General features: G+C 39.6%; 3 protein-coding genes across 4 annotated transcripts; all 3 read left to right on the top strand.

Moving 5' to 3' along the window:
- Window positions 1-1,648: 1,648 nt before the first annotated feature.
- LOC144085506 (T-cell receptor alpha chain V region 2B4) lies at window positions 1,649-4,966 on the top strand. The gene is made up of 5 exons (XM_077614843.1): window positions 1,649-1,748; window positions 1,855-1,977; window positions 2,047-2,257; window positions 3,806-3,966; window positions 4,559-4,966. Exons 1-5 carry the CDS (start codon window positions 1,707-1,709, stop codon window positions 4,580-4,582), a joined length of 561 nt encoding a protein of 186 aa, XP_077470969.1. The 5' UTR covers window positions 1,649-1,706; the 3' UTR covers window positions 4,583-4,966.
- Window positions 4,967-5,930: 964 nt separating this feature from the next.
- Window positions 5,931-13,621, top strand: slc13a3 (solute carrier family 13 member 3). Of its 2 annotated transcripts, none has more exons than XM_077609744.1 (13): window positions 5,931-6,061; window positions 6,566-6,831; window positions 7,454-7,632; window positions 8,277-8,343; window positions 8,415-8,594; window positions 8,659-8,784; window positions 9,467-9,559; window positions 9,650-9,754; window positions 9,838-9,935; window positions 10,482-10,594; window positions 10,664-10,825; window positions 12,412-12,549; window positions 12,653-13,621. In XM_077609744.1, the coding sequence occupies exons 1-13, from the start codon at window positions 5,954-5,956 to the stop codon at window positions 12,806-12,808; spliced, it is 1,791 nt and encodes a 596-aa protein (XP_077465870.1). In that variant the 5' UTR covers window positions 5,931-5,953; the 3' UTR covers window positions 12,809-13,621. The 2 variants fall into 2 exon arrangements, with proteins under 2 accessions (XP_077465870.1, XP_077465865.1); XM_077609739.1 differs by having other exon boundaries at window positions 9,635-9,754.
- Window positions 13,622-13,718: 97 nt separating this feature from the next.
- ocstamp (osteoclast stimulatory transmembrane protein) lies at window positions 13,719-16,688 on the top strand. Its single transcript, XM_077609756.1, has 3 exons — window positions 13,719-13,820; window positions 14,892-15,882; window positions 16,058-16,688. Exons 1-3 carry the CDS (start codon window positions 13,783-13,785, stop codon window positions 16,394-16,396), a joined length of 1,368 nt encoding a protein of 455 aa, XP_077465882.1. The 5' UTR covers window positions 13,719-13,782; the 3' UTR covers window positions 16,397-16,688.
- Window positions 16,689-16,940: the final 252 nt, after the last annotated feature.

Raw genomic sequence — 16,940 nt, 5'->3', positions numbered from 1 at the left:
AAGTACATACTAAAATCAGTTCCTCACATAGTACAGTGTCTCAATATGTATATATGTATATAAATGTATGCGATGCTTTCCGTATGAAAGAAAGGAATTTACTCTTGTATATAGTACTAGAACTGTATATACAGTACAGTAAAGGAGAGGGTGATGCACGTGTGCACCAGCACCACCCGGTGGCGCACCTCCTCTTCTGATATAATGTAGTCCATTTTTCACAAATGTAAAATCTGTGTTTTTTTATTTATCCTAAATTATGTAGGCACACATCTGAATAGATACTACTACTACTGCTACTACTTCTACTACTACTACTACTACTACTACTACTACTACTACTACTTCTACTACTACTACTACTACTACTACTTCTACTACTACTACTACTACTACTTCTTCTACTACTACTACTACTACTTCTTCTACTACTACTACTTCTACTACTTCTACTACTACTACTTCTACTACTACTACTACTACTACTTCTACTACTACTACTACTACTACTACTACTACTACTTCTACTACTACTACTACTACCATCACCACCACTACTACTACCTCTACTACTACTACTTCTACTACTACTACTACTACTACTTCTACTACTACTACTACTACTACTTCTACTACTACTACTACTACTACTACTTCTACTACTACTTCTACTACTACCACTAATTCTACTACTACTACTACTACTTCTACTACTACAACCATCACCACCACTACTACTACTACTACCATCACCACCACTACAACTACTACTTCTACTACTACTACTTCTTCTACTACTACTAGTACTACTACTACTACTACCACTACTACTACTTCTACTACTACTACTACTACTACTACTACTACTTCTACTACTACTACCATGACCACCACTGCTACTACTACTACCATCATCAACACTGCTACTACTACTACCATCGCCAACACTGCTATTACTACTACTACCATTACTAATGCTGCTACTAATAATAATAATGTAATAAAATAATAATAATAATTATAATAATGATGATGATGATGACAATAATAACACTGATGATGAATTTGGTTGTGATGATGATGATGATGATGATGATGATGATGACAAAATACCAATGCATTTTATTCAGTTCCAGAGAAGATTTTCTCTACAAAACAAAATTGTATGCTTAATTGTTAGAAGGGGAATTAATTGGATTTTTTTCCCAGCCTGCTTTGTTTTCCAGTCAAAAGGTAATCATACCAACGTCCTATGACATTGACAAATAAAAGTCAACTTCATGAAAATCTGTTAAAAATAAGCATATTACGACTTTGCATTGCTCATGAGAAAAATAACGAACATTCTAATATGGCCACAAAATGGACACATCAAGTCTTCCTATCCGTGGCAATTGGATTGTGTCACAGAGGGGTAATTATTATTATTTTTTATAGCTTGATGCTTTTAGAATTTCAAAGGTGTATATACTAACATACTGGATGCACATTTTTTCCCTCCTAAACCTCTCATCTGAAACAATGGCCCATGCCGTTCATATCCAAACACCCCTACTGTACCCCATTGATGGTCCTCGTGCGATCAGTCATTGGTACTTCATACAAAACTAACACCCACCTGCTGTCTGTCACACTTCCACTTATAGGAGGCACGTTTTTGGTCACATAGTGTGCGTGTGTGTGATCTGTCTTAGAAGTGAAGAGCGATGAAGAGACAAACCAAGAGCCGGTTCACACTATTCATCAAGGTGAGCTCAAAATGATTTTACAATGATTCTCAACATCAAGATAATCTAATATCAATGTTTAAAAGTGTATAATTTCTTTGAGAAAAAGGCTGTATAATGTGAACAGATGCTGATTGTGTTCTACATGCGCCAAAGTCAAGCAGAGGTTGTTGTGAACTGTGGTGAAAATGTTGATCTAAGCTGTTCCTGTCAGGATAGCTCGACTTTCCTGGCTTTGAAATGGTACAGGGTAAGACGACCCGCTTTCGGCTCGTTTCCCAACATGAAATGTGATACGAACAGGTCTCCATTTGGGCAGATGACAGGCAACCAGAAAAGAAAATTCATCATCAGCATCAGCAATGGCATTGAGGAAAAGGCCGACCCCGCTCAACGGGCCCAGTTTAGCCAGAAGCACAGTTTGCACCTACCTACGGTGCAACCCCCTGACTCTGCTACCTACAAATGTGCCATTACTGCACATGTAGGCGGACAGAATAAAAACTGTGTCGTCACCCTTCTGGTTCATGGTAAGGAAATACCCTAATTTATATATCTATATCATGCACACCCACAAAACTGACCTTAAAAAGAATATTTTATTATTTAATGGACAAACAATTTACCGGTAACCATGCTCAGATATAATATACAAGTGTTAGCTGCATAAACATTTTGAAGTCTTATGTACGAGAATGTTTCAGAAGCACAAAAAAATCCCAGATCATTTTTAGTTTTCTTGTAGTTTCACAGTTAAATGTTTTTTCCTTTCCCCTGTGGCAGGATATCGATTGTGGTAAGCCCACAATGCAAATTAGATACCACCATGAGTAGGTGTCAAACTTATTTTCACTGCAAGTAACTTCAGGTTGTATTAAAACAAACAAAAAAAGTCAAATAATATAAATTATTTTACTTGGCAAATGATCCAATGTAATAAAAAAAATTTGAACACGGTGTTAGCGTGTTGACCTCAAAGTTCCGAGGTCGAGGGTTCGATCCTAGGTGGGTCCTCACAGTCTAGAGCACAGGGGTCAAAGTGCCGGCCCGGGCGCCAAATCTGGCCCGCTGCATCATTTTGTGCGGCCCGAGAAAGTAAATCTTGAGTGCCGACCTTCTGTTTTAAGATCAAATTCAAATGATTATAGATGTACATTACATTTCCTGATTTTCCCCATTTTAAAATCAATCACTGCAATTTTTTCATCCATTTTTTTTCTTTTGTGTTTTTAGTTCAAAAAGCATTTTGTAAAATCTAAAAATAAATATACAAATATTTTCCGTTTTCCACTTATAAAAAACATGATTAAAATACATTTCCATTACTAAGAAAAAAAAGCTCAAATAAACATTGTTTTAGATCTATAAAAATGGACTATTTAGGGCTTTTGATCCAGTTCTTTTAATCCAATTTAGAAAAATTTAAAAAATCTTGATATTAGATCTAAAATGGTCCGGCCCACATGAAATTGCATTGACGTTAATGTGGCCCACGAACCAACCCGAGTTTGACACCCTTGGTCTAGAGTTCGCATGTTCTCCCCGGGCCAGCGTGGGTTTTCCTTGGGTACTCTGGTTTCCTCCCACATCCCCAAAACATGCATGGTAGGTTGGTTGAACACTAAATTGCCCCTCGGTATGAGTGTGAGCATGAATAGTTGTCGGTCTACTTGTGCCCTGCGATTGGCTGGCCACCTATTCTGAGTGCCCCCCGCCTGGTGCCCGTAGTTAGCTGGGATAGGCTCCAGCAAACTCAATGAATAACACCAATATATTTTACATTTGATGGTCTTGAAATGGATGAGCAGGATGCCTACTTTCCTCCAAAATAATAAACAAACTTATCATCTGATAATATCATCAATATTATGAAATTGAGTGACAGCTGTTACTTTCAATAGGCGAAAAAAGTAGAAGTGAAACAGATTAAACATTGAATAATGTCGAAAACAACATTCTGAGCTCAACTTCTTCCTTTTTTTCATCCTTCCTCTTTAGTCAAATTTACAATGTCAGCTAAACATTTGGAATGCCATTGAAAATACCTTTTCATTGTTATTGTCTTTAACTCCATTTAGAATGTGTGAACACCACCACAACACCAGTGACGCTGCTTCACACACTTCCAAACTATGTGAACCTCACTCAACGAGAAGAGGACCTGCCACTCATGTGGATCATTGTGGGCTACTTAGTGGTCGTCTTGGCTAAAGTATTTGTCACATGCACAAGCGTTCGGGTAAATCAACTAGTTCTACTTGAAGTGTGTATTGGGGATGCGGGGTTGGTTGTGGCGTGGCAGTCCGTAATATATCCCTTTAAGTACACAAATATGAATGAGTAAAGTTACTTGTGATGATTGTGTAAAGCAAAGTTTTACATATAAAACTTTATAGATTCGTTATTAACATAAATTTTAACATTTGTGTTTTGGTGGAAGAAGCAAGTCTCCTTAAGTCAAAGGGCTCTAGTCCAAGTGAAGTAATTAGGGATTTTTGCTCACGTAGTTTGAATTTTTTTCAAGTTGACTCTAACTGGAGTCCAAATGAAGTTCACACCTGTTATTCTCTGTTTGAATTTACAGTAACCCACCACTCTCTAAACTATGAGGACCTGGCTTCAACAGGAAATTCATTTGAATAAATTCCATCCCTTTATGATTAAACCAAGTGTTTCTTGTCATGTAGGTATTTCATCCACGGCACGTCACAAAAGCCCGACTCTCTGTCTTGCTTCTTCCTTTTTAGAAACTAAATGGGATTCTGAGCAGTTTCAGCCTTCTTGTAAATCTGATCCTCCCCAATCCCTCCAACCCCCATCTCATTGTGCAGGTCATTCAAGCTTTCTGTTTCTGATCTTCTCGACGACTGCATCAAAACATAGGACAGAAAATTGAGTCTGGAATGAATGTTTGTTGAGTGACTCTTGACATTATGTGGAAGCAAGGAGAACAGGGAATTAAAAAAGAAGAGCATCAGTCAGTTTCTCATCCTGCCAAGTAGGGTAGGGGACAGCGCCATCGCATGTTGAGGGTGCATCACGCCTCTTTGAACTCCTGCTGGACTTGAAAGGTGAAGTGTTGCTTCAAGCTGCGGGGTGTCATCACGCCTTTGTGTTTGTTTGTTTTCATCCCCATGTGTCTGTAGATTTTTGACTTTTTGAGATGTTGCTTGCAGAGTTCTTAAAACAGACGAGATTATAGCTCTGTAATAAATATACTATTTTTGTCTTTTCCACCCCGTCCTTAATGCATCACACAACAGCAAATACATAAATACATCGATCACCCTCTACTGACATGTTCTGTACAAACCTCATTAAACTTAAGAACATGTTCAAAATTAAAATGATAGCTCATTAAAAGAGACAAATTGTACAAATAATACTTAGAAATGAAGGCTTGATTCAACTTTTGAAGTTTTTCACTGTAGTTTGGGGAACCATTGTACAATGTTCACAGTACTAACTTGGTAACTTGGCTGTGTGATTTACAGCTTTCAATATTAGATTCTGGACTTCCTCCCAAATTTGTAAGATGCCATTTTTGTATTTCTGTGATTTATTTCACACAATTCAGGCAGGAATGCCGGAAAGAACAATCATATTAATTTAAATTAATTACCCTGATATAGGTTATTCACTCTTGATTGTGTATTATATAATAGTTACATGTAGACAGACAATATTCGCAAATCCATATTTTCTTCATTCCCTGCTATCAAAACAGAAAGATGTATTTTATATAATGACTGCTATTGACGGCGAGCGATGTCCAATCCATTAAAACGGCGCACTTGTTATTGCCTGCCTGTCCTCCCAATTAAAATAGTTTGAACACCACTCACTTAAATTGGCATAAACACATTATTATTCACATCCAAAACAGTTTGTCATTATTTCATGTCAAGACATGATGGAGAGTTAGATTGAATAGTTTTGAAATTACCACACAGGGGGAGCTGGTAAAGAGGAAGAATGCGAGGCCGCAGCTGCTCTCTCAGCATGTGTGTGAATCTTTTTGCACGCCAGGGGCTGAAAAGATGGAAGTGGGAGAGGCCTTATTTGGAAAACCAGTGTGTCACGCTTAACTATTTCACACCTCGGTACAAGGAGTTAACCTGTAGCCAGGCATGAGGTTAATCTTCTGCGTGCAGTTGCCGAGGCTATAAAAAGTCGCGTGCCCGCTTTCTCGTTGCTATTTGAGGTCAAACTTCAAAGGTGTGGAAATGAAATTGTCTGTGCTGTCCAAGAAGTTGTGGTGCGTTCACAAACCTCTGGTGCTCCTGATAACTCCTCTGGTTTTTTCACCTTTACTAGTGACCTTGCCCGAAAAGGTGAGTGATTGACTAGTCCAAAAGATTTAATTGCTTAGAAAGTAATCATATGAACTGTTTTTAAATGTCCCTTACCATTTTTACTATAGAATGTCTCATTAATGTTCAACATGTAAATGATCTGATCCGGTCGCTGTTCTCTTTAAGTTTGATAAGGAAATCAGCTCTGACTGACTGCGACTTGCTGTTAGAATTCAGTGGCTGGAACCAATTTTATTGCACTCAAAGGCGGCAATGATAGAGTGACTCCTGATAAAAAAATGTTTAAAGTTTAATTCTGCATTGTTATGCATGAAACTGTAAAAAAATGGCTGTCAAAGAAAATCCCAGTCAACCGGAGTGATCATGTGGTCTATGTTTTTATGATTTAATGTGACTTGTGACTGCATCGTTATACTTTCTCTTTCTTACTTGTGTCCTGTTGATTTTCATGTAATGTAAAGCACTTTGGATGACACTGTTGAAGTATGTTATACAAATAAATTTTCCCTGCTTTGTGTTCAGGAGGGAAGATGTCTTTACGTGGTGGTGCTCATGGCTACCTTTTGGTGCTCCGAGGCGCTCCCCCTCGCCGTCACCGCGATGCTACCCATTTGCCTCTTTCCGACACTGGGGATCATTACATCCAAAAAACTTTGTCCTCAATACTTCCTGGAAACCAACTTTCTCTTCTTAAGCGGCCTGGTAATGGCGTCATCCATTGAGGAGTGGGGCCTCCATCGCAGAATAGCATTGAAGGTCCTCAGCCTAGCGGGAGTGAAACCAGCCTGGTGAGGAAACACGACAAAAAGTCAGTCCTGGAATGGAGGACATTTGGCTTGAAAATCTTGAAAAATAAACCTCCCCGTTATAGATTTTCAGATACGTATTCATGGATAATAGATCATAAACCACCAACGGCTTGAATACCTCAATGGTTCAATTTTTTTGACATGATTTATTGGGCTGGCCTTGTGGTCCTTGGAGGGGGTGAAACTAGACAAAACTTAGATTAAAGAAGGACTTTTTATTTACTTTTTAAGATATTTGTTTCAAGCATTCCTTTTGATTTATTTTTCCTTTAAGATTTGGCCCAGGCAAAGTACATTTACTCCGAAACAGCATGTTTCAGCATGTTGAATATTGTATGTACTTACATTTAATGGGTGGAACGTAAACTGCCTGCCACGCTATCGCAGAGAAAAAAATCTCTTAGCGTTATATTAAATCAAAGCGCCACTATGACTTGACAGGAGTACATGAAAAATATGAACTGTGAAAAAATAATCATTCATCACTCCTGTCATTTCAAATGGATTAGATGTCTGTCCCTGACAATGGCAGTTAATGACAAAATATTATAATGCAATGTGTTAAAAAGTTTCAATTGTCTCGTCTTTTGCACATTTCCAGGCTCATACTGGGCATGATGATGACTTCGTCCTTCCTGTCCATGTGGCTCAGCAACACAGCCACGACAGCCATGATGCTCCCCATCGCTAATGCCATCCTGGAGAGTCTCTTCGGGGATCTGGAGAGCCTCAAGCGGAAATGCAAGTCGATCAAGGATCGAGATGATGGCATTGCTATTGGTACTTTTCTTTTTTTTAACTTGTTGTGTAACTGTGAGACCTCCCAGTGAAATGCAATGTGTGCATTTCATCTTTTTTTTAAAATTCTGAATTATTAAACTCTCACCTCAGAAAGTTTCACAACAATATTAATACATTTGCTGCTTATGTTGATAGGATTATTTTTCTTGATATATCCTTTTAAGTGTTACAGTTTCTTGTGTGACACAATATTTCTGTGCTTCCATATTTTCTGCATTCTAAATGTGGTGATAGGGTATGAGTTACTAATTAATTATGACAGGCTTCAGAGCTTTGTTGCTGTCAGAATTTACATTTGTCCTGTCAGGATTACAATATTATACATGACCAAACCACTCAGTAATGCGCACGTGATTGTTTTTCAGTGTTATCACCTTAGCGCAATTGCTCTTTAGAATATGTACCGCTCACCTGGTAATTGGAGAACATTAAATTACCATTGTATTTATATTGTTCTATACCGGTCAATGCGTTCAATATGTATTACATTTAGGTAATAATTGATGCATTCAACGGTTACGTTCCAATTGAATTGTGACTTATTTCGTGTTTATCTAAAGTAAACAACATCAACGAGATCTGTTTTCCTTTCTTGTGAACATGCCACTTCTGCTTTATTTCAGGTCAATCCAATAGGATGGATTCGCTTCCCTCAGTGTCCTCAGAGAAACAAATATTGTCCCTTGATGGGTGAGTAAAACAGGGGTTTGCTTTGTTGAGCTTAATGTTAGAAAATTTTTAGATTTAATCATCTTTAAAAGGATGGACGCAGCAGAGCAGAATGACTCAAGGACCGCCGAAGAGATCCAATCAGAGGCGGAATATCAGATGAGAGTGTGGAAAGGTTTCCTAATCTGCATTCCTTATGCGGCCAGTATCGGTGGGACCGCCACACTGACTGGAACTGCACCTAACCTCATCCTGATTGGACAACTCAAAAAGTAACATTCCGTCTGGCTTTATATACAGAATGGTTCTTTTTTTGCTAATATTTTTTTTCTCCAGCTATTTTCCAGAGTGTGATCTTATCAATTTTGGCTCTTGGTTTGCATTTGCATTCCCGCTGATGCTTTTGTTCCTTCTTTTGGGTTGGCTATGGATCGCTTTCATCCACGGAGGCTTGAACACACGGTAAAAATATTTGCTTTATCTAGAATTTTACCATTTACGTGATAGGAAGGAAACACCACAGCTTTATCAGTCAGTCATTATCTGAGCTTCGTATCCTCACAAGTTTCACGGGGGTGCTGGAGCCCTGATATATATATATATATATATATATATATATATATATATATATATATATATATATATATATATATATATATATACATATATATATGTATAGCGCACATGGGCGTGGGCGGTGTGGTTGTGCAAGGGGAGTGTCAAAAACAAAGGCAATAAGATCCGCAAAGCTAGAATACAGTGTTTAAAAAATATCTCTGCCAGCACCCCAAAACTGGGCCGGGTGGCTCAAGTGTCCAGTTGACATTCAGCGCACCTGGGCACTACGTAGACATGTTCTGCCACTGCTCACCACAGTACTCTCATACTCTCAATCACGGTCTCCAGTGTACTTCCACGCGCCCTCTCTTATATTTTGAGCATATAACCCTCCAAAGGTCTCTGCACACCTTTAACTTCGAGTATGCAATGTATAACAGATCCTGTCAGTCTTTTACATGATGTCAAACTGATGTCACTGTTTTGCTCCTCAGTCAATCCGCAGTCCGCTTTTAGGTTGCTTAATATTTCCGACTCATTTTGTACAGTCTTTTATTAACTTTTTGGCCACACTTGTCTCCCTCAGCTTGTGCTTCAAGAAACATGACCAAAGAGCAAACCAAGAGGCCCAAGCACGTGCTCTCATTGAAGAGGACTACAGAAAACTCGGGCCCTTAAAGTGAGGACCCATGTATGTCTTCAAGCCAAATTAATAAAGAAGCAAGTTGTATTGTGAAAGTGACACAATTAACAGCTCATTTCATTTTAGTTTTGCAGAGGCAGCTATCTCTTTCTTCTTTGTCCTGTACGCGGTTCTGTTGTTCACTAGGGATCCCAAATTCTTCACTGGCTGGTCTGTGTTTTTTAAGAAAGGGTAAGGAGGCTATGGTTGAAATTTGTCCTAGCGCTGTTTCAGTACTTAAGCCGGGGTGACTTTGACTTTGACCTTGCTTGCAGCTACGTGTCAGACGCAGTCACTGGTGTGATCATCGTTTCCATATTATTTTTCTTCCCCTCGCAGAAGCCTTCCCTTAGCTGGTGGCTGGACCCTAAAGGTCAGTGTGATTGTTACCATTCATTCATTCATTTTCTGAGAGCCAAATTGCATGGTGGCAGACTGTAAAATCAGTAAATACTGCAGAGTTGTTCAAAGAATACATATTTTATTCTATTAGCATTAAAGTTGTTATTCTGACTTGGCATACAATTTTTCAAAACCCACTCATTTATTAATGTTTTCTTAGCTTTTTAACTAAACAGTCTTTAGTTAGTTAGTCTTTAGAGGTCTGATTGTTGCAAAATATCACAAGTAAGCTAAGGAATGTTAATAATAGAGATTAGAGAGCAACTGCATTGGCTGTCTGGAGCAAACTATACTTTCTCTGTTTCTCCGATCAGGATAAGCTCTCAAAGCTTTTGTGGGGCTACTTTCTATGTGTGTGTAGTGTGTGAAGTCCCACTTGAAAACCCTTATGTTTTGTGGCTGTTTGGTACACGTGCATGAGCGAGATTGTTTATTATGCTCAGCTGGACAAATAAACTGCTGGATACAAGTTAAAGAAAGCAAACATTTCAAATGTGGTTCTTGAATTTTCCCTCAGCTTCCAACGTGCCATACGTTCCTCTACTATCATGGAAGAAAGCCCAGGAGTCGGTTCCTTGGAATATCATCTTGTTGCTAGGAGGAGGATTTGCCATGGCGCAAGCGTGCGAGGTGAAACTGCCTAAATTAACATTTGAGCTAGAAGTGAACCTCACTTTGACCTATCGCATTCTCTGGCAGGAATCCGGATTGGCCTCCTGGATTGGGGACCACCTCCAGCCTCTGGCCAAGGTTCCTCCCGCCGCGGCCATGATGTTGATCACAGCCTTTGTGGCCTGTTTCACTGAGTTTGCCAGCAACACGGCCACTATTATCATCTTCTTACCAGTCATAGCCGAACTCGTAAGTTGGCAAAAGGCATCTACAATATGATCGACTACAGGCAATATGGTATTACTTTCCCTTGATTGGACTAGAGATTAGTTAGTATATGTCCTCCTGTTGACGCATATACACACATACAAACTGGACATGAATGCAGGATGTATTATTTGATGAAATGCTGTGTTGGTCAAGGTTTGACTTTTATTGTGTGAGATGATTATCATATGCGTCGGCCTCACAGCTCTGGGGTCCTGGGATCATACCCAGTTCAGTTTTTGACATCCCTAAGATTACTCGATTTGTGAACAGTGTTGGTTGTAGGATGTTTTTGCCTTGTGAGAGTTTTTTCACGTCTAATGTGTGAGTGACTTCATGGTATTATTATTATTGCATTGGAGCAGTTTTGTGAGTTTTGGTCAGGGTTTCCATAGTGGAGGAGAGAAAACATAGTTTAGTGGGATTTTAAAAAAAAATGACACTTGGTAGGTGGTGTTGCAACAGATATGATTATCTTTGTCCTCTGTTAGATATTAACCCCTATTGTCTCTAATCATTATGTGTCTCCTTTGTACTTTGCAAAGGGGACATCCAATGGCTAAGACCCAGTCAAGGTTTGTTTACAACATGTCTACATCCCAGTTCATTACCACAACCACAACGTGCTCAACTACTGTTGCTTTACATGTGGTTGACGGACCCAGTTAGTGGATTTTTTCAAATATTTCTGTCATTCGATTAAAAGTAACTCTTTGTAGACGATTTCGACCTGAGTTAACCTATTTGTTTTGTAACATTTTCTTGAGTGGCTGAGTGGATAGCACGTCAGCCTCCCAGTTCTGGGATCCTGGGTTGGTCGTCCTGTGTGGAGTTTGCATGTTGTTGCATGTTTGGTTTCCTCCCACATTCCAAAAACATGTCCGGCAGGCTGGTTGAGCACTCTAAATTGCCCCGAGGTATTAGTTTGTGTGTGTAGTTGTCCGTCTTCTTGTGCTCGAAGTCAGCTGGGATAGGCTCCAGCACCCCCGCAACCCTTGTGAGGATAGGCAGTTCAGAAAATGAATGAATGAATGAATATTCTTTCTAGTTCATTCTTTATTTTTCAGCATTTATCTAGTGCTTCACCCTCTGTTTATTTATTGATTTTGTTCAAACAGATTTAAACCTTAATAGAATGTGTCAAACTCTTTTTTGCTCAAGGCCACATAAGATGACATCGCCATTTTTCGTCAATTCTGAATCCGTGAAGCCCATATTGAGACTCATGCACATAATGGCCTGCTTAATTCTAAAATGCCTTTCCTATTTCTGCATCTTCACCCTCTTGCTACTGTGACAACGAAATTTCCCGAATACGGGATGAATAAAGTTATCCAACCCAATCCAATCCAATTGATTCAAATGCCACTTACGTGTGGGCTCAAGTATATAAAACATAAAACGCCGCCATCTTCTGGCAGTTGTGCGACAGTAGAAGAGCTTCAAGCTTGATAATCACAGTGGCCATGCTTAATAATCACAGTTGGGCAGCATTACAACCTGCAGCAATTGAGGTAGTCTGTAGTATATATGTATGGATGAATATGCATTTTCTTGGCTTTTGGCAGGCATTTCACGTGTCCGTCAACCCTCTGTACTTCATGATCCCTGCAACTGTCGGGAGTTCATACGCTTTCATGCTTCCAGTGTCAACGCCGCCCAACTCCATCGCCTTTGCATCTGGTCATCTCATGGTTAAAGACATGGTACGGCCAGGAATCAACACACACACACACACACACACACACACATACACACACTCTTTGACCTGACGTTCACTGCCTGACTTTTCAATGTGTTCCCTCTTAGGTGAAAACTGGCGTTGTCATGAATATCTTGGGTCTCCTATCAGTCACACTTGCCATAAACACCTGGGGGAAAACCATGTTCAACCTTGACACCTACCCTGACTGGGCTCGACCTCTAAATCAGACTATCGTTCACATGCCAAATGTTACTCTCTGATCACACAACTTGATTTAACACAAAACAGAGACATGTTTGCTTGGTTGGAAGGAAACCCTCTTAATGTTCAGCTGTTACTTTTTCACCGTTAACCAGTCTTGTGCAGCAATCATGACACTCAATTTAGTTCCTCCTTCAACATGAAAAACACATCAAGGGACGGACAATATACGTACATTGGAACTTTGCAGGAATTTACTTCAAAACAGCTAAGCGTTTTGTTAAGACATTTTTAACACATTAAAATTGTTAACAACTTACGATGCAAAGATGCTTGTTACATACGCCTTATGCGTGGGTGATTCATTTTGAGAATTTATATTATATGAGGCCAAGTATTAAGAGTTGTTAGATTGCTCTGAGTTTGCACCTGAAAATGAACATACTGTAGCTCATGAGCACTTAACTATTTGGACTCTGCGAGTTTCTGAGATAGAAATGCTTGTAAGCATGAGGACCCCCCATGTCGGGTGTGTTATAAAGCATCGGAAGTCACACGCCTGACAGCAATGGTTAACTTGCACAAGGCTGCTGTGGTTACTTAGTGTTAGTGGGGTCGCTGCAAAAGAGTTCAATGAGGAACTTTCATTCCAAATATAACTGCAGGAGAGGAATAAAATGAGATGATTTGTTACGTCAGTTGATGTTTATGCTTCAAACTGTGATCGTCTACATTGTGATTGACCATGTGCATTGAATAACTGGAATTATTGAATAATTTTACCTCTAATAACTGTATGACTTGGAAGAGGCCAAATAATTCCTTGTTATGGTTTATTTTGTACAGTTTAATAAAATACTCTTGATCTCTCAGTTTCTTGTTATCTTCAACTCGACAATGTCCCTGTCACATGTTCCCGTGCCATTTCAAGTTGCAGATCCTGTTTTGGAATAGCAACATGATCGCGACTGTCCACCACACTTCCTCTTTTAGTCTTCATATTTTGCCAATATGTTTTTCTCCAGACACAACAATGAAGTTTAAAGCCGAGTGTGTTGTTAAGCCTCTCAGGTAAGGACTACCATTATTTCTTTCTGTTTACGGCTTTGCGCAAGGACTGAATAAAAATTGGATTGCTTATTTTCGAACCCAGATTTGTGAAGTTTCTCTGTGAGTGCTCTCACATAATTGTTTGAATTTGTGCAAAGTGTCACTCCTACGTGTCGATTTGGCAAACAGTGCCACTCTAATGCACACGTAGTATTTTTTAATACATGAAAAGAAGGAACTTGTAAGCCGAGGCCTACAGTAAATATCAAATGTGTTTTAAGTAGTATTCAGCTCTTTTACAGTATTTCTGAAGTGTATATTAACTTCAAGGCAGGTGATGATTTGCATGACGGCGCAAATGATGGAAACTTTCGTTCTAAAGTTCACACTTGGAAGGGAGGGAGGGTAGAAGGGGGAGTTCTGATACCTGAAAGTTGCCATTATATTGTATGTGAGTGCTTTTTTTTACCCAAAAATCCACACGAGCTGGCTTCAACATCAAATTTGAAGCAATTCCTATGTAAAACCTTTTCTCCAAAAAGTGGGTAATCACAAAAGACACCAGAATACTTGCTGCACCTGCCTAAATTAACAAGAAAACTATTGTACTCCTGTTCATAGAATATGCAGTATAAAGTCCATTGGATTATATCATAGATTTCAAAGTGCTGGAAGAAAATTGGGGCTTATAGTTTAAAAATTAAGGAACGTCACTAAAAACCCATGAGGCAGAAATCTAAGAAATCTAAGAAATTCCAAAGGGTGCACATAGTTTATACACGTGCCTGATTGACTAATGATTGCAATGGGGGAATGATCCCAGACAGCACACCGAATGCACATGAATTGAACGTTAATCCCTGTGAATGGCATTGTAAGAAAATAGCATGTTATCACATTGTGCTTAAATAAACAAAAATTTAGCAATTACATAATTGAATGGCTTAGTCTAAAGAATTTTGTCATTTAATGCTTCAAATAAACTGGTGTAACCTCCTTGGCCATCGGGGGCAGTGTATATCGTATTGTCAATAGTACTATTCCAACTCCTGTTTTGTCAGGGCGGTTGTAATACGTCTGTCATCTGTGCAGGACAGCATACTGGAGGGAGACAGTCAAGTCCTCCGCATCCTATCTATGGGATGTTTACTCTTCAGCGAAGCCCACGGGCCAGCACCTGTGGACCCTGCTTTCGCTCTGTCTTGTTCTGTCTGCCATCACTGGTGCTCTCCTCCACCACTGGCTATCCAAAACGCTGCAGTATGACCTCTACGGATCTCTTCACACGGCACTCGGGTACGGTTTGGCCGTGTGGCTGACCATGTTCCTGTGTCACCCGCTGCGCTGTGTTCTGACCATGACCCTTCCCACCGTCTGCACCGAGCAGGGTCGCAAACTCCTCATCTCCGCGTCGGTTATGGTTCTGATGCTGAATGTCATCCCCAACATCAGCCTGAATGTGGGCGCAGTTGTTCGCAGCCTAAAGTGCACCGCTGAGGGCTTCTCGAAAACCTTGTTGAACTCTTCAGGGCTCTTGAATACAGCCCGCCAAGAAATTGTGGAGGAAGCCATTAAAGTGAGGAAGGAGGATCTGAATATAGTCACCAATTTAAGGAAGTTGGATCATTTCACAAACGTGGATGTTTCTGAGGTGAAGAGCAGGTTCGCTCAGATGATTGGACAAGTAGAAATCAACTTTTCCCATACGAGGAAAATGTTAACACAGTACAAACTTCTGTCCAACAGAATTCTTGCTGCTCTTCTTGTTGTTTGGCTGGTTTTTGAATCTGCCCGTTATTTGAAATCTTATCTGACGTCCGTTAAATTTGACAACGTCGCCATTTCCAAACTAAATGAAACACGCGTCAACCGAAAAAATTCAACAATTTTGTTCAGAAGATTGAAGCTCTACTGTGGGGAATGCGCACCTAGTGTCATATCACTACTAGTGGTGACATTATATTTCACCGCAATAGCTTTAATAGCAGCTTTGGACTACTTCGTGTATCATGTAGTTGAAGTCATCCTGCCGTGGTTGCTAGATTTTCCACCCATATCTGCGAGCATCAGCGTCAGTTATAAGGTGAGGAAAAAACAAAGTGTTGTACTTTTTGTTAAATGTTAAAAAAAAACATACATGACATAAATTGATCATAAAATGTTTTGTTGTAATCTTCATCAAAATCACACAAATTAACAGTCTGTTTGGATTTATTTTGTATTCTTTTTATTTTTCCTTTTAATTTCACCACCAACAGGTGCAGTGGTTTTCACCGGTCTTTTGCATCATCCCCCAATCCTGCATCACACGACAGTTGACAGACTTCAATAAAGAATACAAGTGGAACTTCAGCCCCGAATCGTCACTGTGTGATGCCACGACTTCAGCTCCCAACGCGGGTGTGAGCATGTTGCTCGGATGTTTGTGGCTGATGAGCTATCTCCTCGTGTTCCTTGAAGGGTACGCCAAGCAGCTGCGTAGGAAAATCTGTGCGTCCTTTTATAAAAAGCAGGAAGAGAGACGAGCGGCTTACCGTATGGCTAAAAGCCGTGCCGGAAAGGATCCAGAAGAAAGTATTTTAGTTATCTGCAGGTGACATTTGTAATGCTCAATTGCTGATACTTGAGAATAACATCAAACTGTTCAACTTTAACTAAATAACTCAGGCAGAGCCATTTTGTCCGGTGCAGGATGAACCATGCAAATGGCTCAAACATGGTCTAAAGTCCAAAGATTTGTAGTTTGATATTACAAAACAAAACATTCCTCTGTGTTAGGTCTATATTTACAGTAACAGTCAGTTCATGTTTCTTGTCAGCAGTCACCTCTACTAGATGTCATGATGGTCCTTTGGTCTGATTCAATACATTACAACATCTCAAGCATAACCTGTGGAATTTATTTTGTACTTGATCAAATATTCTTTGATGGCCTAAATATTGTTATGTTCTATTTCCATTATACTATCAAAAATAACAATACGCTCTTCTTGCAGAGGCTTCTTAAGATTATTTTAAGACTTCCTACCAGAATAGAAATAAATCATTCCCCACCCCCTATCTATTTTAAACCTGACTTTTGTTCACATCTTAACAGTCACAGCACCCTAAATCTGTCAGAAAGAGGAAATGACAATTGAA

This window comes from Stigmatopora argus, chromosome 1, assembly GCF_051989625.1.
Source record: "Stigmatopora argus isolate UIUO_Sarg chromosome 1, RoL_Sarg_1.0, whole genome shotgun sequence".
Lineage (NCBI taxonomy): Eukaryota > Metazoa > Chordata > Actinopteri > Syngnathiformes > Syngnathidae > Stigmatopora > Stigmatopora argus.
The sequence above is the reverse complement of the archived record's forward strand: the minus strand, read 5'-3'. Positions and strand labels throughout refer to the sequence as shown.